General features: G+C 48.1%; 1 protein-coding gene across 5 annotated transcripts in view; it reads right to left on the reverse strand.

The window, feature by feature from the left end:
* Positions 1-22,798, reverse strand: part of SFSWAP (splicing factor SWAP) — a 579,257-nt gene that overhangs the window by 543,266 nt on the left and 13,193 nt on the right. For 4 of the 5 annotated variants that reach the window (XM_078667992.1, XM_078667991.1, XM_078667989.1 and 1 more), the window contains exons 4-6: positions 22,451-22,530; positions 13,271-13,496; positions 5,457-5,578 (exon numbers count right to left, since the gene is read on the reverse strand). In XM_078667992.1, the coding sequence (XP_078524118.1) occupies positions 5,457-5,578; positions 13,271-13,496; positions 22,451-22,530 (428 nt within the window). The remainder of the gene's footprint in view (positions 1-5,456; positions 5,579-13,270; positions 13,497-22,450; positions 22,531-22,798) is intronic. The other variant, XM_078667990.1, reaches the window with a different exon arrangement.

Consider the following 22,798-nt stretch of genomic DNA (forward strand, 5'->3'; position numbering starts at 1 on the left):
GGATTGAAAGGGACAGTGCAACAGTCATAAACTAGTTCACTTTGTACCTGGACAACGTACGCCAAAACAGAAACCCCAAATCCCCTTCTCAAATAACTGCCTCTCCAAGGAGTCCCTTAAGACCCCGTACTATCTCCAACTCTCCTCAAGTTCTACATGAAACCTCTTCGATCTCTACTATAAAACAGGAAACTACAACTTCTATGCTTGATGCTACTCAGTTATCTACAACAACCCCACCGCAGACACACAAGAGGCAGCAGTGTGACCCAGATGGTCTACAAATAAACGAGCAAAAAAAAACAATCAGTCTTGGATGATCCTCCATCACCTCATACAAAATCCGTACACAACAGAATTTCTGCAGATTTTTCCTCCCAAATGATTCACCATTCTGCAGAATCCATTGGACAATCCCTCGTCCTTTGGTGAGCGTACGAGTTCCTGGGACTCCTTCCAGACAAAAAAATTAATCCGCAAGTGCACATCAATTCCTTAACAAAATATGAGCAATTGTAAGGAATCAAATTATAGCTGTATCCTGTATTCACGTGCTGTCACCCAATTGAGTCCAACTCGACCTACATGAAGCCAAAAATAAATACTCTGCATCACTTAAGGCAGCCAATGCAATCCAAATAAAAATAAAACCACAGATAAGATAAGTAAGGACAGGTCAGTTTTCTGAAAAGACATACTGCTTCTAGTGCGATTACTTACAACAAGGGGTGGTGATGGACAGAGTCTCTGAATTAAGCAGAGTACTCTCACCCAGTCAAGAGATCAGGGCTAGATCCAACACCGTTTTTTAGCTCATTGCACCATCCCAGTTTCAGAACCTGGCTGTATGCAAATTAGTCTGTCCCTGGCCCAGTGCATCATGGGAACAGGGCAGACCAGACTACAAAAGCCAATTCTTACACTGGGAAGGAAACAAGCTTCCGGGGACCGGTTTCTGCCATTTCAGGCGTCTTCGGCCCGGCTTGCTTGAATCCTGATGGTGCAATGAGCAAGGGACTCACATCTGAGTATACCCTTCCACGCTTAGGGTGGACAAAATTATTTACAACAAGGGGTGGTGATGGACAGAGTCTCTGAATTAAGCAGAGTACTCTCACCCAGTCAAGAGATCAGGGCTAGATCCAACACCGTTTTTTAGCTCATTGCACCATCCATCCCAGTTTCAGAACCTGGCTGTATGCAAATTAGTCTGTCCCTGGCCCAGTGCATCATGGGAACAGGGCAGACCAGACTACAAAAGCCAATTCTTACACTGGGAAGGAAACAAGCTTCCGGGGACCGGTTTCTGCCATTTCAGGCGTCTTCGGCCCGGCTTGCTTGAATCCTGATGGTGCAATGAGCAAGGGACTCACATCTGAGTATACCCTTCCACGCTTAGGGTGGACAAAATTATTTACAACAAGGGGTGGTGATGGACAGAGTCTCTGAATTAAGCAGAGTACTCTCACCCAGTCAAGAGATCAGGGCTAGATCCAACACCGTTTTTGAGCTCATTGCACCATCCCAGTTTCAGAACCTGGCTGTATGCAAATTAGTCTGTCCCTGGCCCAGTGCATCATGGGAACAGGGCAGACCAGACTACAAAAGCCAATTCTTACACTGGGAAGGAAACAAGCTTCCGGGGACCGGTTTCTGCCATTTCAGGCGTCTTCGGCCCGGCTTGCTTGAATCCTGATGGTGCAATGAGCAAGGGACTCACATCTGAGTATACCCTTCCACGCTTAGGGTGGACAAAATTATTTACAACAAGGGGTGGTGATGGACAGAGTCTCTGAATTAAGCAGAGTACTCTCACCCAGTCAAGAGATCAGGGCTAGATCCAACACCGTTTTTTAGCTCATTGCACCATCCCAGTTTCAGAACCTGGCTGTATGCAAATTAGTCTGTCCCTGGCCCAGTGCATCATGGGAACAGGGCAGACCAGACTACAAAAGCCAATTCTTACACTGGGAAGGAAACAAGCTTCCGGGGACCGGTTTCTGCCATTTCAGGCGTCTTCGGCCCGGCTTGCTTGAATCCTGATGGTGCAATGAGCAAGGGACTCACATCTGAGTATACCCTTCCACGCTTAGGGTGGACAAAATTATTTACAACAAGGGGTGGTGATGGACAGAGTCTCTGAATTAAGCAGAGTACTCTCACCCAGTCAAGAGATCAGGGCTAGATCCAACACCGTTTTTTAGCTCATTGCACCATCCCAGTTTCAGAACCTGGCTGTATGCAAATTAGTCTGTCCCTGGCCCAGTGCATCATGGGAACAGGGCAGACCAGACTACAAAAGCCAATTCTTACACTGGGAAGGAAACAAGCTTCCGGGGACCGGTTTCTGCCATTTCAGGCGTCTTCGGCCCGGCTTGCTTGAATCCTGATGGTGCAATGAGCAAGGGACTCACATCTGAGTATACCCTTCCACGCTTAGGGTGGACAAAATTATTTACAACAAGGGGTGGTGATGGACAGAGTCTCTGAATTAAGCAGAGTACTCTCACCCAGTCAAGAGATCAGGGCTAGATCCAACACCGTTTTTTAGCTCATTGCACCATCCCAGTTTCAGAACCTGGCTGTATGCAAATTAGTCTGTCCCTGGCCCAGTGCATCATGGGAACAGGGCAGACCAGACTACAAAAGCCAATTCTTACACTGGGAAGGAAACAAGCTTCCGGGGACCGGTTTCTGCCATTTCAGGCGTCTTCGGCCCGGCTTGCTTGAATCCTGATGGTGCAATGAGCAAGGGACTCACATCTGAGTATACCCTTCCACGCTTAGGGTGGACAAAATTATTTACAACAAGGGGTGGTGATGGACAGAGTCTCTGAATTAAGCAGAGTACTCTCACCCAGTCAAGAGATCAGGGCTAGATCCAACACCGTTTTTTAGCTCATTGCACCATCCCAGTTTCAGAACCTGGCTGTATGCAAATTAGTCTGTCCCTGGCCCAGTGCATCATGGGAACAGGGCAGACCAGACTACAAAAGCCAATTCTTACACTGGGAAGGAAACAAGCTTCCGGGGACCGGTTTCTGCCATTTCAGGCGTCTTCGGCCCGGCTTGCTTGAATCCTGATGGTGCAATGAGCAAGGGACTCACATCTGAGTATACCCTTCCACGCTTAGGGTGGACAAAATTATTTACAACAAGGGGTGGTGATGGACAGAGTCTCTGAATTAAGCAGAGTACTCTCACCCAGTCAAGAGATCAGGGCTAGATCCAACACCGTTTTTTAGCTCATTGCACCATCCCAGTTTCAGAACCTGGCTGTATGCAAATTAGTCTGTCCCTGGCCCAGTGCATCATGGGAACAGGGCAGACCAGACTACAAAAGCCAATTCTTACACTGGGAAGGAAACAAGCTTCCGGGGACCGGTTTCTGCCATTTCAGGCGTCTTCGGCCCGGCTTGCTTGAATCCTGATGGTGCAATGAGCAAGGGACTCACATCTGAGTATACCCTTCCACGCTTAGGGTGGACAAAATTATTTACAACAAGGGGTGGTGATGGACAGAGTCTCTGAATTAAGCAGAGTACTCTCACCCAGTCAAGAGATCAGGGCTAGATCCAACACCGTTTTTTAGCTCATTGCACCATCCCAGTTTCAGAACCTGGCTGTATGCAAATTAGTCTGTCCCTGGCCCAGTGCATCATGGGAACAGGGCAGACCAGACTACAAAAGCCAATTCTTACACTGGGAAGGAAACAAGCTTCCGGGGACCGGTTTCTGCCATTTCAGGCGTCTTCGGCCCGGCTTGCTTGAATCCTGATGGTGCAATGAGCAAGGGACTCACATCTGAGTATACCCTTCCACGCTTGGGGTGGACAAAATTATTTACAACAAGGGGTGGTGATGGACAGAGTCTCTGAATTAAGCAGAGTACTCTCACCCAGTCAAGAGATCAGGGCTAGATCCAACACCGTTTTTTAGCTCATTGCACCATCCCAGTTTCAGAACCTGGCTGTATGCAAATTAGTCTGTCCCTGGCCCAGTGCATCATGGGAACAGGGCAGACCAGACTACAAAAGCCAATTCTTACACTGGGAAGGAAACAAGCTTCCGGGGACCGGTTTCTGCCATTTCAGGCGTCTTCGGCCCGGCTTGCTTGAATCCTGATGGTGCAATGAGCAAGGGACTCACATCTGAGTATACCCTTCCACGCTTGGGGTGGACAAAATTATTTACAACAAGGGGTGGTGATGGACAGAGTCTCTGAATTAAGCAGAGTACTCTCACCCAGTCAAGAGATCAGGGCTAGATCCAACACCGTTTTTGGCCACTATAGGTGTGGCAGGGTATACTCAGACATGAGTCCCTTTCTCACTGCTCCATCAGGATTCAAGCAAGCCGGGCCGAAGAGGCTGAAATGCCAGAAACCGGTCCCCGGTAGCTTGTCTCCTTTCTGGTGAAGAATTGGCTTGGTAGTTTGGTCTGCCCTGTTCCCATGATGCACTGGGCCAGGGACAGACTAATTTGCATATAGCCAGGTTCTGAGCTGGGATGGGGCAGTGAGATAAATAACGGTGATGGATCAAGCCCTGATCTTTGGACTGGGTAAGAGTGGTCTGCTTAATTCAGACACTCTGTTCATCACCACCCCCTTTTCTGAATCGTTTTTGGCCACTATAGGTGTGGCAGGGTATACTCAGACATGAGTCCCTTTCTCACTGCTCCATCAGGATTCAAGCAAGCCGGGCCGAAGAGGCTGAAATGCCAGAAACCGGTCCCCGGTAGCTTGTCTCCTTTCTGGTGAAGAATTGGCTTGGTAGTTTGGTCTGCCCTGTTCCCATGATGCACTGGGCCAGGGACAGACTAATTTGCATATAGCCAGGTTCTGAGCTGGGATGGGGCAGTGAGATAAATAACGGTGATGGATCAAGCCCTGATCTTTGGACTGGGTAAGAGTGGTCTGCTTAATTCAGACACTCTGTTCATCACCACCCCCTTTTCTGAATCGTTTTTGGCCACTATAGGTGTGGCAGGGTATACTCAGACATGAGTCCCTTTCTCACTGCTCCATCAGGATTCAAGCAAGCCGGGCCGAAGAGGCTGAAATGCCAGAAACCGGTCCCCGGTAGCTTGTCTCCTTTCTGGTGAAGAATTGGCTTGGTAGTTTGGTCTGCCCTGTTCCCATGATGCACTGGGCCAGGGACAGACTAATTTGCATATAGCCAGGTTCTGAGCTGGGATGGGGCAGTGAGATAAATAACGGTGATGGATCAAGCCCTGATCTTTGGACTGGGTAAGAGTGGTCTGCTTAATTCAGACACTCTGTTCATCACCACCCCCTTTTCTGAATCTAGTGCGATTACGGCATCCCTCCAATAGACCTGCACAGCAAGCACTGACCAATACCTAAATACACCTCAGCTGGACTAGGACTCCATGTGACACCATCACAACGTGAAGGCCTCACAATGGGCTTTCCGGAGAACCATCTAGAGTACCTTTATAAGTTCTTCAAGCCTGCTGCACTTCTTGGATCCAGAAAGGCTAGGGTGAAGATAATCATCATATTCCTCGTCATCTTCATCCTCATCCTCATCCACTTCTCCTTTGAACACCGGTCCTAGGGAACAAAATAATATATTTGAAATATAGGGGTACACACACTGTTTTCAACCATTTCTAAAGTGCACAGAAACCATGAATGTCGTCTTTCTCAATTCTGTTAGGAGATTTATAACAAAAGTTACCCTCGGTCTAGAAGGCCATCCCAAAAGTTGTACTCAAAATCAAGTTCACCAGCAGGATTTTCTTTCTTTTAATCCTGCAAGAAGTGGTCAAACTTTCCACTAGCGGAAGCAGCATGGATACTTGCTCAGAGGATAACCTACTTTTAAGCTTCAGAATTCCGAGATTCTGCTTAGAAAAAATCTTATTACCCAGGGCAGCGCCACTTCAATGAGACTTTTTGCCATCAATTTGACACACCCAACCAGGTTTTTGACAGGCGTTTTGTCTTGACTGACAATGTCTGACTTTCAAGTAACGCTGCTTTCTCTTTTAAAAAAATATTACGCTTTTGCTCACAATGAGGAAGCTTAATTGCGAGCTCTGCCCAGGACAAACTACATCCTCGCAACTTCAGTCTTGAACAAGCATTTGCAATGCAATAGATCTCGCATTTACGCAAGTTTAAGCTGTTGGCATTGTAAATGACAATGCCTTTTATTTATGTTTTAAATACAAAAATAGAAGGCATTTTTATTTGCAATGTCAATAGCTCAAACTCGCGTAAATGCGAGACCTATTGCATTGCAAATGCTTGTTTAAACTTAGGAGCAGCGACATTGTTGTGCTGTCACCAGGGCTTTAAATGGAGGCTTTTTCAATATTATATACAAGCCACAGTTGCTGCTTATTTATCCTATGCAACTAACAACCATTAACAAAGCCAATAGTCCTGACTTGTTGTAGGTATGATATTACTTGTTGATCATATATCTGGATACAATGACAGAAACAGCAAAATACAAGTTGTGCGGCACACTATGATAAGCACAGATTTTTTCTTACGTGTTTTTAAGCCACGCCCTTAATTACATTGGCTACGCCCCTTTGAGAGATCCCCCCCCTTTTTTCATCCCACTTAAAGTCCTGCTTTAGTAGATGGGTGAAAGCAGAAAACCTGCAGCCCCAGGACTTCGTATCTCTGTGCAATGCATGCCGAGCGTTTATGTATCAATACTATGAGCTACATCCAGTTCTCTCACTACCGTACTGTCAGGGCCTCAAAGCCGCCTATTGGCAGTTTAGGAGCTATATATAATCAAACAGCAAAATACACTGAACTTTTGGTTTTGTATAATCCATTGTTCTGTAAGCGGTCAAAAAAATGTTAGCTCTCAAACTGAACTCCAGGGTCCCGCTTGGGTCACGCCGCCACCGGCAGTGCCAGGAAGGCCGGTGCAGACTTCTTGGTGTTCACCAAGAGTCTAGGCCGCTGGGAGCAGTGACAGCTAGAGAGCCGGGTACAGTGCATTTAGATACGTTCCCCGGGCACAACTCTCTCCCATAAATGCACCAAAACTCCCATAGGATCAGAGCCCCTGCTCCAACCCACTAGTTACTCGCTATCTCGTACCAGTATCAACTGGAGGGTGTGCCTGTGTGGGAGTGGGTCTGTGCGTGGGTGTGTGTGTGTCGGTATGGATCGTGTGCGTGTAGTGAGTCATTTAGTGGGCATACATGTAGGAATGCAGTGTGTGTGTGGGGGGGGACAAGCAGTATGCGGTGGGGTGAGGCATGCAGTCTGACTGAGTGGGTGTGTGTATGTATGTTGGTTGATATGTAGTGTGCGCGGGTACATGAGAGCGGTGTGTGTGTGATGGTGGGTCTTGTCTGTGCGATCTGCTTCACAGGTGATGCCGATGACAGACTTGCAACTCATTTGTGAGCTGCTCATGTGAAATCTTTGAAACAAGCAGTGTTCTCTGAAGAGCAGGTTACACCTGTAAGCACTATTACAGCAGTTACTTGAACGCTAAATGGCTCACATGACTGATTTACAGCATGAGGTTGACACATCATGCAAACCCAAAATGACACGAACATCTTCTTGTCACTTGTCTGGATGCAAGGACATAAACAGGCAGCTGGGTTGACCCATGTGAGGAGTTTCCACGTTTTGGGGCTGCCCCCTTTACAGAGTTGGGAAGATGGTGGGCGGGATCTTGGCGGGGTGGACTTTGCACTCGGGACGGGCATAAGCAGCGTGTTCTTGGGGACGGGCTGACGTGTCTCTCCGGGATTGGCCTCTCAGCATATACCCTGAGCAGGCCGCGGGCTTGCTTTCCAGCATGCTCCGCTTTTCCGAGAAGCAGTGGAGCACGGCCGAAGTGAGTACCGACCCCATGGAAAATCAAGGGCAGGACTCCTTGAAAAAGACTGACGGGAAAGGCTCTGATCTCTCCTCCGTTGGAGCACAAGTGTGGGGGGCGGGGAGGTTTGTACAGAATTATTTATAGTTATCACAGGTTAGGGGTGGGTAAAGTAATAACAGTGAAAGCCCCTGACATCCGCGTCTGATCAGGGTGTCGTGGGAAGAAAGACTCAATATGTGTCTCCGAAATACGTGTGCGTGGAGCCGACGGGGAATGGAAAGTGAAACTGCATGCGGACTTGCCTGGGAAGCAGGACAGGAGATGCGCACGCCGCGTGGCTGTACATGCGCATCCACAGACCCCAATCGCCAAAAGCCCTGCGCGTGCCCCGGTCTGTCCCACTTCTGAGGCAAGTAGCTGACAATAGATCTCGCTGGCGACATCGCTTTCGCGCTGCAATGCCAGGCGAGACCTAAAAAGTGTTTGCAGGGGATACTTTCTCAAGAGATATCCAGGAAACTATTTCAGTGTTTACGCTGGTGAGTGCAAACAATAACAGAAAACCACCACCCCTTCAGTTCAGTGGTATTTGGAAGTCAACTGAGGTTCTGGAAAGTTATATCTGAAAACCTGACTACTGAAACAATGACAATTGTAGATACCTCACGTAATGGACCACGATCCAAAATCTGAATTTGGACTCTCAGGGTAAAGATCTCAAATAGTAGCCACAAACTGATGGCCACCATGTTAGACTGCTTAAGCACAGGTCTAGGCTGCACCGTGTACTGCCTTAATATGGGAGAATACTTCGCTATCTCCTGCCTTGGAGTGACAACCTTCCTCAAAATCTTCCCACTTGTGGACAGCAGTCTAAGAAACCGGCAGTAAATATAAATGCCCAGTTTGTTATCACGTGCTTAACACTGCTATCTTACAGATTTTCATTAGGGACTAACTCTGATGAGTAGAGAAATTGAACAGTTTTGCAAATCGGAAATAATGAGGTGGTCACCAGCACGAAGACACTTCAAGATGAATATTTTGTACTTTTAACTTCTTTGCTAAGAAGGTTGCCCATGCCGCTTACTGCAATTTAATGTTCCACACAAACGTTTCAAATATTACGAACTTGTTTTCAGGTCACCAACAATGAGCATTCATAAATCCAAACAGAAGCAACAAAAAGGATTTTGCAAGGGGGCACAAACAATCCGCAGACTATGAATCGCGAGACAAACTGACACTAGACTGAAGGGAAGGGGAACTAATGGTTGGGGGAAGGAGCAGCTGTCGGCGGAGTTCAGGGTTCGGAAGGGAGGGTTTATAGTAGGGGGTTAGTTCTGGGTGCAGCAATGGGTGGAGAGAGGACTGAAGGAAGCGAAAGGCTGTGGGTGGATTTGGGGTTAGGGTTCTGTGTCTCAAGCTATTCGTGAGCAGACTGCGGGCGGTCTCGCTTCCCGGTGAGAGCTTTATAGGACATGAAAAGCTCTACATTGCAACGTAATCCTACGTGCAACTACAACGCTATTTAGACCTAAAAAAAAAAAAGGGTCTACAATATAACCCCAGCAAACCGCTGTGAGACCGAAAGCATTTCAAAGTCTCAACGGGCGTCTGCAATGTGAGGTGCGCCAATTGATCATCTAACGCGAGATCAAGTATCGGAGGAACTTAGGAATGCCCGGTAATAGCAAAACAATGAGATATTCCATATATTGTGGGAATTTATAATTTTTAATCCTGATGAAGGTGCTGGCTTGTAAACCAAGTTGCCAAAACCGAAACGCGTCGATGCTCTTGTGAATTGGGATACCCTAAGTCATTGACCTTTACAACGTCTCCATCTTAAAGATACTTATACGAGTTTGGAGGTTGATTGACTTAAGTCGGACGACAGTAATCCCATTCTATTTCTTTTTTTAATTGAAACGTTTTTATGCTTCATTCCCACTGTGTGATTATTACCTGTATGTACTGTAATAGGATATATTGATCATTCCTTTTATTTTGAAAATTCTTTTAATGTTATAATAAATTGTGTATATTTTTATAATTTTTGACTATTTTTGCATCATCTTCGTTGCTGCTCAAATTGTATGTATGAACTGATTAGCGTGTGGTATAGTTGCAAGTCTTTTCTGCCTGTTTATGATTAGTCCAAAGGGGACATTATATTTGAAATATTGTCTTTTGGAAACCCTACCCCTTTGGTTGTTGGGGTCCCTCTCTGATTAGAGGAGGAAGACTATAGCCATGGCGTTACATTACCACTGCAACTATAGCTACAGGCAGCCCTTAATTTGAGCCGGGCACGTAATCAACTCCTGCGCTAAAAATGAGCATCAGTTGAGGACACATTCATTTGAGGGAGGCGCGGGAAGATAAAGTGATTTGCCCAGAATAATAGGACATTGAGTCGAAGCCAAGACTCGAACCTGGTTCCCCAGCTGAGCAGCTCTGGCCTTTACGCTACATCCTCTACCCACTTTTATGGTTAATCGTTGATTCTGTTTTAGGCAGCACTAACAATTGAAATGGGCTGGTGTAAGCTGCCTCCTGGCGAGAGCCCTGGCACTTGTGGGTTTCAGTCGATTACCCACTTACTACAGAGGTGACCGCGCCAGCTCGCCGAGGTGATGGAAGCAGACAGATGTGAGGGTGCACGAGTCACAGCTGCTGCAGTGCTTGGAACTTCAGTGTTAGGAGGCGCTTTTCGCCTCTGACAGAGCTAGGAAAAGTAGCGGCGTCTGCAAAACAAAGCTATATAGACACACGGGCGCGAGGGCACACGTAGGAGTACGTCATAACCTGTACATCAATTTCGGACGTCTGGAACGCACAGCTGCTTGTAAAACACAAGGGGGGGGGGGGTTGAAAGGTAAACCGGGAGCTTGGAGTTGGCGGAAAGGAAGGGGTCAAATGGAAGGTGGACGAATACAGGAGTAAAGTGGGTGATGGGCGCATGAAGGGGTAAAGTGGGACATGGGTTAAAGTGGGAGTTTGAAGTAGGAAGGGGTAAAATGGAAGGTGGACGAATACAGGAGTAAAGTGGGTGATGGACGAATGAAGGGGTAAAATGGAAGGTAGGCGAATACAGGAGTCAAGTGCGTGATGGACGCATGAAGGGCTACAAAGGGAGCAGGGGGGAAGAAGGGTGAAAAATTACGGCGTGACTTTACAACAACTGACAGGAAAAAACGAGCACCTACGGGCACACGGACAGCAGGAGTGGGGGCGGGAACGGACAGCGGGAGTGGGGGCGGTAACGGACAGCGGGAGTGGGGGCGGTAACGGACAGCGGGAGTGGGGGCGGTAACGGACAGCGGGAGTGGGGGCGGTAACGGACAGCGGGAGTGGGGGCGGGAACGGGCACACGGACAGCGGGAGGGGGGCAGGAACGGGCGCACTGACAGTGGGAAGGGGGGGCAGGAACGGGCACACGGACAGCGGGAGGGGGGGCGGGAACGGACAGCGGGACATCGCACAACCTACCCCTGCAAACACTTCCAAAATAGCGAAAACAAAGCTTTAAAAAAAAAAAAAAAAAAAAAAAAAAACACCGCCGCATGACGTGGGCAAAAGCCTAAAATTCTCGGGAACGCCCACGAATCTGCTCCGGCATTGACAGACAGATCTCTGTTCCAATTGCTAGCCTCCATTTATGGAGCTAGCCAATGGAACAGAGGGGCGGGACAACACACACATACTGTAGACATAAGATTTCGCCTGCGCGAAAAGCTTCGCAGTGCGCAGCTTTCGACAGGCGAAACCTAAAAAGGGGCAATTTTGAAAATAAATTGTAATCTCAAGGAATTGGGCCTCTAGCATGTCAGTATTGTACACTGATTACCGGAGACAGGAGGAACTGTATAAATACACATTTTACAGCTAATAGCCATTCCAATTTCGATAAGAGGGGGTTCATCAACTGGGAATCTCAATGGATCACCATCTCCTCGGATAAACATGCCAAGCATGCAGTGCAGGATCTAGGTGCTCTGCAAAAAGAACAGAACATCTCTGGTGAGATAAACCACATTTAACCCCTTCGGCGCTCATGACGAGCTGAGCTCGTCATGAGTTGTGCCGCTCGCACGCTGATGACGAGCTCAGCTCGTCATGTAACGCTGCTTTTTTAAAAAAGCTGCGCAGCGCGAAAATAGCCGCCGCACGCATGCGGTTAAAGGAGTCTCCACACCCCAAATAGCACTGGACATATTAACAGTATCTGCATGAACTTCCACATGGCCTAGCTGGCTACACGAAGGTTAGCAAACCATGGGAGGGAACGGCAACAGTGCCATACGCCTTTAGACTACAATGCAAGAAGAACAAGCATGCAGTGGTCAGCGCAAAAGGACTTTACAGACTCCAGCCAGTAAGTTATATTCAGAGCACTAGTCCCCATGCATGAGCTCCCATTGACCTTGGTTTGATCTATTCCTGTTGCGGGTACTAGGTCCACCACCGGGCAGAGGTACCTTTGGAATGGGGAGAGTCTCCTATTTCCAACTACACCTCTCCTGTGAGAATTAGCGCTGGGGGGGGGGGGGGGGGGGGGAGGATGAGATGCACCACGAGGGGCACTTTCCCCACTGTTGGCCAATGGCTGAGACCCAAACTAAATTGTTAAAGTCACCCCTGCTGCGAAACAGGACATCTTCAAATAAAAATAAATAAAACTATATGTTTGCTAGGAAGTGCTGTTCACAAACAACCCTGGTATCCAGTCTGCTTAAGATACTTCAATGCTCTCCATCTTTAAAATAACTACGGTAATATGTCAACCTGCAGAAACATCAAAATACCATACAGAAAAATCAAAGCCGCAGCAGAACCCAAAATCACTAGCTACAGCAGAGGCATTAGCCAGACCATTTTACACTCTCAAAAACTAAGCACAACACCAAATCCATAAAGCTGGCAATGTGAGACGAGGCAAGAGAACAAACCACACTTTACACAATGAACACTCATAGATCCAAGAAGATGCATTACCAGCATGCACCATGTCTTTGCGACACTACACAGCACCAAAGTCATACGGGTGACAGAGAAATTCATCACAAGAGAACCCACTTGGCAAAGAGCTACTGTCACCCTTAGCGAACGAAAAACTAAACAGCAAAATCCTACGGCACACCCAGTTAGACACCACACATGGTAAAGCGCCCTTATGAGCTCAGACAGAAGTGTCACACAGTGGTTCTGCCATTAAACCACTTGCACCAATCACAACCAGTAGTCCGTTTCAAATCATGTGAACGTGGTTCATTTTTACATATTCTAAATCGAGAAATGCTTCCTAAAAATGGGGTAGGCCAAGATTTAACCACAGCACTAAAAATACAGATATATGACATCTCCCAGGACATAAAACAGAAAGAAGCAGGTGTACTGCAACCAGAATAAAACTCTGGAACAAGCCTTACTTTTTTTCTCTTCCTCTTTTTTTACCAAGTACGAAGTGTAGCGTCCTTCCTTCATTGCTTTTACAATGTGCTTATAGTACGGATATAGGTAGTGGTCAAATCGGAGAAAATCAAATTGAGAATTCCGTGCTTGCTTGGTTTTCAGCATGATTTCGAATTGCGCTCCTTGCAGGCAAACAAATTTTGCAGTCCGTTCAATGATGGCATGCATTTTTGCTGTTGGTGGCTGCAAAAGAAGAAGACAAAATGTGAATAGACTATCAAACAGACACGATGTTCACAATATGTAAACACATTGCTGTATTCCACTACCATGCAACTATCAAATGTCATGTTCATATATTGCCATGCTGGGAGGATCTCGAAGCAAAAAAAGGAGAGGTATGCTGGTAGAAAAAAAAGGGATGAGATGAACTTTCTCTACAGCAATTCCAGAGAAAATAACAGAAGACATAAACCAATTGGCATCGGATTGTCCCTACTGCAAAAACAAAACTGCCCATAGAAATCAGTGACTCCACTTAAAAACCTGTTATTGGGCGTACAACTGCCAAAAATTAGCCAAACAAATGGTGCCGATGCTGCTTTTTTTTACCATTGGAAAGTGAGGTTCATCTTCACTGGTGTAAGATTTGTGCATAACAATATCATCTCTAGCTGGGTTCCATTTTGTTAAAAGAATGCTTTGAATGCCTGCCATATCGCCCAACATCATGCAATGCCAGGGTGCTGGCAGAGATAGTAGAACGCATAATGAGACATTGGCAGCAGATATATTGCATATTTATACCCCTCTTTATGCAGTAGTTGATAAGTCTGATCGTCTAGCAGCCATAACGAAAACATACTTTCAGGAGAACACTATCTACCTGCAGGACATACCCTAGGCGTCAGACTAGACCCAGAAACTTCAAAGCAATGAGGTCTCTGGTGGAGGGCGATGGACTCAGTTGGCGCCGGAAGCGACATCCGACACCACCAAGGTCATAAAGCGCCCAACCCGACAAACCAAAGTCAGTTACCCTGTATTATCTCCAAGCCTTCAAGACAAGAGATTAGATTGACAGATTAAAGACTGCAGTAACAAAACAATGCAAGACGAGATCTCGTTAACTTTCCCTATGAATCCTCCATCAAATGGGAAGGCAGACAGGTCGGTGGGGAATCTGCAGGTACATAAGAGAATGCGCCAGAAATATAGTTAACACAGACAAGTAACTTTTTCTTCTGCTAGACACTTCTACTGCAGATTCCTCACCTGTAGTACAAATGTCACAGCAATAGCCAGCCCAGGACAGTTGATGGATGATTAAACCAGGAAATCTTTCATGACAGACCTGGCAAAGTGTTAATCCCTAAGCACCTCCTATTCTAGACCGAGGTGTTTTGCAAAAGTGTGTGAGAAAGCCCACTTCACCGCATTACAGTTTTCCGCATTTGGACACCTCGTGTGAGCACAAAGCACAGAAGTGGTAGACGTGGCTCCAGTGTGGAATTGGCACAGATGCCCCTCCAGCAGCTTCTTTTCGGACAAGGTATAGCAGGTCTTAATGCAGAGGATGACCCACCACTTTGGAGTACTTTACTGTACCCCTTTTGGCACCACAGTAGCCAACAAAGCGATGGTCATTCAACCAGTATTACTTAGTGGGGTCCAGGTAGTAGTTAACCGCCCGCCTAATGTCCAACCGATGCAACCGTTCCTCCTCTTTTGTGGGATAAGAGGGAAGAGAGAAGGTCGGAAAAGTGATGAATTGAGCAAGGTGGAAGGGAAGACCCCCTTAGGTAAAAAGCAGCACTGGTACGTCACACCAACTGTTCTGGAAAGAAAGTAGTGAAAGGGAGTGCGGCAGGTAAGGGCTGCAACTTGTGGACCCTCCTGGGAGACACTATGCAACCAAAAACAGTCTTGAGGGTCAACATACGAAGGGTACAACTGTGAAGAAACTCAAACTGAGTACCCATCAAAAACGTGATAATTAGATTCAGGTTCTATTGAGGAATCATCAAGAAAGTGGGAGGAAAAAGATTAATCAGGTCTTAAGATAACATGACAACCGGAGACTTAAACAGGGACAGCTGATCTAGCAGACAGAGGAATGCAGACAAGGCGGCCACATAACCCTTTACAGTGCCAGCAGCACATCTTCTGAGCAAGGGAAAACGCATATTGCAGCACTCTGGACAGGTTGGCCTGCAAGGGATCAACGCTATTGTCCACACACTATGCAGCAAATTTGCTACATCTGCTAGAATAAGCAGACTTAGTGGAGGAGCGAGGAGTAGATAAGAGGACTTCTACCACCTCTGATGGCAGCTCAAAGGAGCTCATTTGTTTCCTCTCTATCTCAACGCATGTAGGTGGAGGCCTCAGAGATTGAGGAAGGCGGGGGAACCTGTCTTTCTGAGTGGGAGACAAGGCCCGCACTGAATGGGAGGTGAAGCAGGGGACACATGGAGAAGCACAGAAGGTCCGTGTACCACACCCTCCTCGGCTGATCTGGAGCAATGAGAATTACTTTGGCCCTGTTGGGCAAATCTTCCTCAGAACCCGAAGAATCAATGGTATGGGGGAGGAGTGTGTAGTGCAGTTGAAAGTTCCACCCTGCTCAAAAGCGTCCCAGAAATGGACACTGGTGGGCGCAAAACTGCTGCCACTGAGCATTTTCTAAGGAGGCAATAAGTCCACATGAGGAGTGCCCACTAGGCGAAGATATCCTGGAATATCTCAAACAGAAAAGTCCAGTTGTTATCAGCAAGATAACGCCAACTCAGGCTATCAGCTCTGACAACCAGAGGCCCTGCTAGGTGATTGGCGGTGAGCCAGATCTCATGGTCATGTGTCTACGACCACATTCTCAATGCTTGCAGGCACAGGAGGAGGGCCACGGGGGCACGGATCCGGATCTAAGACAGCTCTATCGAGTGCTGCTGCAGCTCCCATTGAGCGAGAGGGAGGCTCTGAGAGATCTGTGGGCGATGCGCCAAAGTTTGAACCAAGCTAGTAAGAGAGCCAAGCGGGGGTCCCCATATGCACCGAGATTCTGCTTCTGGTTTGCGAGGCACTACCACATGGGGGAGACTGGCAGGGACTACGGGCCTGGGAAGAGGCAGGGATCTCCAATATCGGAGACCTCTAGGAGGACAATACCATTCTACCCTTTAATGATTTATTAGAGAGATACGAACTTCCTAGGTGGGACTTCCTTACATGCTGCACTGACAGCAGCCATTCGTAAGCATTGGAAGAAGGGGATGGTGGAACCGCCAAATTCTTTACCATGCCAGTATGTGGTATCAGCAGCCGGGACGATCAAGGCGGTCACTTGCCTCTATAGGCGGCTCACCCAGGAGATCAGACGTCCCTTGGAGAGTCTGCGTATTAAATGGGAAACAGACCTTGGGATACCCATAGAGGAGAAGCCATGGGAAGCACTGGTAGAAAGAGCATGGAAGTGCTGCAGAAATGCGCGATTCCAGCTAATCCAAATGTACGTCCTCCACAGAGCATATCTCACCCCGCACAAGATTAAGGAGTATTTTGGGGACCGAACAACCTGTCCGCAGTTTAAGTTAGAAAATGCCGAATTTTTGCATAACTTCTAGGAGTGTCCATTCCTGGAGGGGTTCTGGAGAGCAGTATCGGGAGAGTAGGTTGGAGACATAACGGAAAGAGACAGCACACTGACCCCAGAATATTGCCTACCACACTGGTTCCCTCATAATGCCTGCAATAAAGTTACCAGCAAATTCAGACCCGAGGTTAGTCCTGGCTAAACGAGAAATGACCAGTCACTGGAAGGCGACCAGTGCACCTAGTGTCTCAAGGTGGCTGCAAGAATTCACAAAGCGGGCTTACTGTGAAAGGATTTTTCGATTGCAAAAAGCCCAGAGAACAGATAATGAAAAAATTCTAGACACAGGGAGAGCATGGGTGGCACTAGTAGACTTGCTCAAGCACCTGACTGATAATGAACCATCCCTTGAATGAGAAGTGTGTGTGGGAATTGAAATATTGCCCTACCTGGGCAGGTAACTTGGTGGATTGCAAGCATGTACTATATAGCAGCTCCCCCTCTGTGCATACTCCTCCTACTTGAATTATTGAGCCTGATCCCCTGCATGACTAGATACTATTGTCCACAGAGGTATGGCCATGTCCATGGTATCAGCTGCAATACCTCAAAACACAAAGCAAGGTAAAAACAACGTGGCTCCAGCGTCGAATATGAAGGTACGGCGCTAAAGGTCTTCGGTTGAAAAGGCATTACGTTAAGAAGCCTTGGTGGTGACAACAGACCAGAAAAGGTGACTGATGACGTCAAAGTCATTCCAGATATCACCCACATAACACTCAAGAACACTGCTGGATCATTCTCTAGTGTTAGAAAAGCAGGAAAAGTCGGTTCCAGCACTGGAAGATCGAATGATGAAAAGGCTGGCTGCAATAATGTTATGTTATGTTATGTTATGTTATGTTAAGGGGATTTTGTATAGCGCACTGTCACCGGAGGTATCATGGCGCTGAAAGGGTGCTGAGGAAACAGAGGGGATTTAGCAGGATTGTGGGAAAAGCCAGGTTTTTAGTGATTTGCGAAATTGAATGAGAGTACCGGAAGTCCTAACTGGGAGGGGGAGAGAGTTCCAAAGTTTGGGGCCGAGAAAGGCAAATCTTCGACCCCCAGATCTACAGAGTTTAAAGGGAGGGACCACCAGAAGATGTAAGTGAAGTGATCTAAGGTTACGTGAGGGACAGTAAGGTCGGATAAGGGATTTCAGAAAAGCGGGGCAGGAACCAGAGAGAGATTTGAAAATAAGACAGCCAACCTTAAAGGCAGCCCTTAGACTGACCGGGAGCCAGTGTAGCTTGATAAGGAGAGGTTTGGCGGACTGCCACTTCGGAATCCCGAGGGCCAGTCTCGCCGCCTGGTTTTGAATGACTTGCAACCTATTGATGGAACATTTGGGCAAACCGTGGTAGATGGAATTTGAAAAATCCAGGCGGGAGAGAACAAGGGCCATGATGACTTGAAGCAAGGCATCGGGAGTAAGAAGGTAGGCCACCTTCCTAATCCTGCGTAGTTGGAACATGCAGGAGGAGACCACTGTCCCCACCTGCGGCCCCAGAGAGAGCCCAGCGTCAATAGTGACCCCGAGGCTTTTCACCGAGGTTACCGGAGAGGGAGGAGAGCCAAGCTCTGTCGGCCAGAAATGTGGACCCCAGTGGACGGCGCTCTTACCCGGCAGGAGGAGCTCCGTCTTACCAGGGTTCAATTTCAACTGGTTCTGACACATCCACTGGAAGATGTGGGACATGACTGCCTGAAAAGTGGGGATAGCAGAAGAAGAGTTTAGAGAGAAAATGAGTTGTAGGTCGTCCGCGTAGTTGAAGACGCGGACGTCCCACTGCCTCAAAGAAGAAAGAAGAGGGCGAAGATAGAGATTGAAAAGAAGAGGGGACAGAGAGGAGCCCTGGGGGACCCCACAAGGCAGATGTTCCCTTGGGGCCCTAAATGTGCCTAGGCTGAGGGACTGGGATCTCCCCATAAGGAAAGATTTCACCCAGGCCAGCGCCAGGCCCTGGATGCCGGCCTGTTCGACACGGTGGAGAAGGATGTTATGGTCCACCGTGTCGAAAGCGGCCGACAGATCTAATAATACCAGGGCCTGGGAGGTACCCTTGTCAGCTCCGTCTCTCAAGGTGTCTAGGACAGCCAGGATCACAGCCTCCGTAGAATGACCAGGACGGAAGCCGGCCTGGTTGGCCTCGAGAAAGATGGAACTCTCGATGAACCCCGAGAGGCAGGCAGTCACATGGGCTTCCAAGATTTTTGAGAAAAAGGGTAAGAGAGAGATAGGACGATAGTTTGCCGGGACGGCAGGGTCGACTCCAGGCTTCTTCAACAGGGGCACTAGGACGGCCTCCTTGAAGGAGCTGGGTACCGTCCCGGAAAGAAGAGAAGAATTGAGCAGAGGAAGGATGCAGTCGGGTAGAGAGTGGCAGATGTCGCAAAGTATGGAAGGTGGACAGTGGTCGTCAGGAGAGCCAGACTTGATCCGGGCAGCCAGGTTGGCTAGAGATATAGCGTCTAGTGGGGGAAGCTGGGTGATAGAGAAAGCATTATGGGGGGATGTGGTGGAAACAGCATCCAATGAAGTGACCGGGATAGTGCCCTTAATCAAAACAATCTTCTGTAGGAAGAAGGTGCTAAGTGCATTGCAAGATTCCTGGGTAGGGGCCTGGGACAGGAGCGTTCTGGCGTCAGACGTGAACTCGTCCAGAACTCTGAAGATCTCCTTCGACTTACAGGGAGCTGACAGGATACGCTCGGAGACATAGGCTTTCTTGGCTGCAGAGATAGCGGATTTATACCTATTACGAGCTGCCACATAGATATCTCTGCTTGACGGGCAGTAGTCTCTTCTCCATCTGCGTTCAAATTGACGAAGTTCTAACTGTAAAGTTTTAAGGAGTGGAGTAAACCATTTATGAAAATGGTTATGACGAGAGCGAGGGAACTTAGTTAGTGGGGCAAAGATGTCGCTGGCTGATATGAGCCAGTTAGAAACTTGCCCATCTAGCTCATTAATGTCAAGGTTATTGAGGGAAGGGGGACGTGTGTGAGACAGGTAAGTTAGCAGTTTGGAGGAGTCGACGGCCTTCCACTTACGAGCCATGCCACCCTCCCGCGAAGGGATCCTGACCTGACCAGCCATCGAGATGGTGGTGTCGATAAGGCGGTGGTCCGACCACACGCAAGGTGTAATGAGCGGGTGGGAGGGCTTCACCCCATAGACCCAGATATGATCAAGTATATGGCCACCACTGTGGGTGGGGGAGGTGACTAACTGGCTGAAGTTCAGGCTCGAGAGACCTTCAAACAATTCGAGAGCGTGGGGGCCAGCGTCCCTGTGCTGAAACCAATAATTAAAGTCCCCAGCAATAACTATGCGTGGAGAGGAGGTAGCAATGCTAGCAAGCTGCTCAATAAACAGTGCGGGGAAGGAGGGCATGGATTGTGGGGGGCGGTAGAGTACCATAAAGGTAACTGCGCCCACCTCGGTTCCAAGACTGAAGACAAGGTTATCTACATCGGGAAAGGTCATGGAAGTGGGGGTGATAACCTGAATATCCTTACGTATTACCGCCGCGACCCCCCCTCCAGGGCGACCCCCATGGCGGTTGGTGTTAAGCAGGCAGTAGTCAGGAGGTAATGCTGCCAGTATGTCCGGGAGGGAGTCGTCCGTAAGCCAGGTCTCAGAAAGTAAAAGAACGTCAGGCCTTTCAGTCGTAAGTAGATGGAAAATGTCAGTTTGATGCCTGACTAAAGAACGAGTGTTCAAATATAGTAGGCGGATCTGCGACTCAGGAATAGTGAGGGAAATGGGAGGAGTGAGCGGGCCAAGGTGGGGGGGTAGATTACCAGTGATTCCTAATGAAGTGATCCGCGTCCAGGTGTCAAACGATAAGGGGCAGTCAGCAGCTCGAAGGTGCATAAGGGCGGGGGATGAATAGGAGATGGTAGTATCCACATCCCTAGGCCCGTCCTGGCGCGGACGGGCGCAGACGGGCTTGACTCCGGCGCGCCTACGTCGCGCCTACGTCGCGCCCGCTGCGCTCGTCCGCTGCGCTGACACATAAGGCCCGTCTAAGTAGGCGATGACGCCGAGGTGGGAGGAGTCAGGAGGGCGGGGTGGGGGAGGAAAGTTAAAACACAAAGTGTGCCACTCACCGCTTGTAGTCAGCGGGGGAAATGAAGTTTGAAGCTGCTAGCACTCAGCAGCAGAGAGGCAAGCAAAACAGAATTAAAATAAGGCTTTACAGCGCACAGCGCGCTAAACCTCTGCCCTCTGCCACAGGGCTTTGGTTAATCGCGAGGCAGAAGTAGGCGGATCCTAAATAGGCGATGACGCCGAGGTGGGAGGAGTCAGGAGGGCGGGGTGGGGGAGGAAAGTTAAAACACAAAGTGTGCCACTCACCGCTTGTAGTCAGCGGGGGAAATGAAGTTTGAAGCTGCTAGCACTCAGCAGCAGAGAGGCAAGCAAAACAGAATTAAAATAAGGCTTTACAGCGCACAGCGCGCTAAACCTCTGCCCTCTGCCACAGGGCTTTGGTTAATAATGGACGTATGCCCGGGGACAAGCCCACAGGTGGAGCATGGCAGCACAGAGGATCCGCTGGAGGGACAGGGACAAACCCCAGATCAAAGGACGATTGTCCTGTGTGAGAAGGGGACCTGTGAGGTGACTTACCTCTAGAATGCTTGACCTCCTTCTTCCTGTGTTTCTTCTTTTTACCCGAGGATGAAGATGGGTGGGTGGAACGTCGTTAACGATTTTCGCCCAGGCCATAAAGAGTTTTGCCTTGGCATCATGGTCAAACCCCAGGCATTACAGGAAAACCGCATGGAATACCGCAATGGACATGAGTCCCTATTGGTTCAAAGTCCACTTTTTAAGCCGAAACATTTTGGTACAGATTTTTGTAATTTTCTAAGGAAAATTCATAAACAAGTGAAGCTCCTAGTCAGAGTCGAAGGCTCACAAAAAAAGGTCGCAGATGTTGGTGCACAAGGATGGGTGCCTTATAGCCTCATTGGCGTAATCTGGTGTCAATTGAGTCCAGCACCCTCCACTGGCGACCTGGATGCTTAGAAGTTTCTGGATCCAGTCGGATGCCTGTGGTACGTTTTACAGATGAGGAATCCACAGTTAGAAGTATCCCTCACAATGCATTCTACCAGACAGAAGAACAGTAATACCGAAAAAGCAAGCATAAAGCTCATGTCCCTGCAGGTAAAGAGTGGTGGCTCCTGGTGTAATCAAAAACTAGGCCCCAGTAATGGCTAACCCAAAGGACAAGTGGTCGAAGTATTTCTGACAAGTCATAGGCAAAACTAAAAGTTTCTCCCACAAACAGTACAGAAAACATCAGGCTCCAAAGCATCAGCACCGGCTGCAAGCTTCTGGTAACGTGGCACTGAAGCACAGGGACAAACAGTACGAACGACATGCTTTTGGTGACGGACTGTTCAAAAAACGCAATTTGTGCTGGTCTAATAGACTAGTATATTGACATGGGAACAAAAGAGAGTGATAGAGATACACACTCAAAATTAACACAGGGCATAACAGATTTTTCTCATTTACAGCAAAATTCCTCATTGAAAGCATACATACCAATTCCACATCGGAAGGCACATTCGCTCCCAGGGGAGCTATAAAGGGTTCCTCACTCTCTTCAATTGCCACCGATTCTACTAAAAAATAATAACAAACAATATAAGAGACCCATACCCGAACAACATTTATTCAAACAGCTACAACAAAGCACATTCTTCTTAGATGTGTTGTTCCTGGCGGCTCAATAAGAGTCCCTGCAGCCCAATTCTTAGTGTCACTTCAGATTTGTGTTCACTAAGTGAAAATGTACACTTCCAAAGAACTCACACGTGTGCAACGGTACATATCCCAGTAGGGAACTTTTCAGTAAACTGTATTCCAAAAATTAACAATGCTGCTTTTCAA

Source organism: Lissotriton helveticus, chromosome 11 (genome assembly GCF_964261635.1).
Source record: "Lissotriton helveticus chromosome 11, aLisHel1.1, whole genome shotgun sequence".
NCBI classification, from domain to species: Eukaryota; Metazoa; Chordata; class Amphibia; order Caudata; family Salamandridae; genus Lissotriton; species Lissotriton helveticus.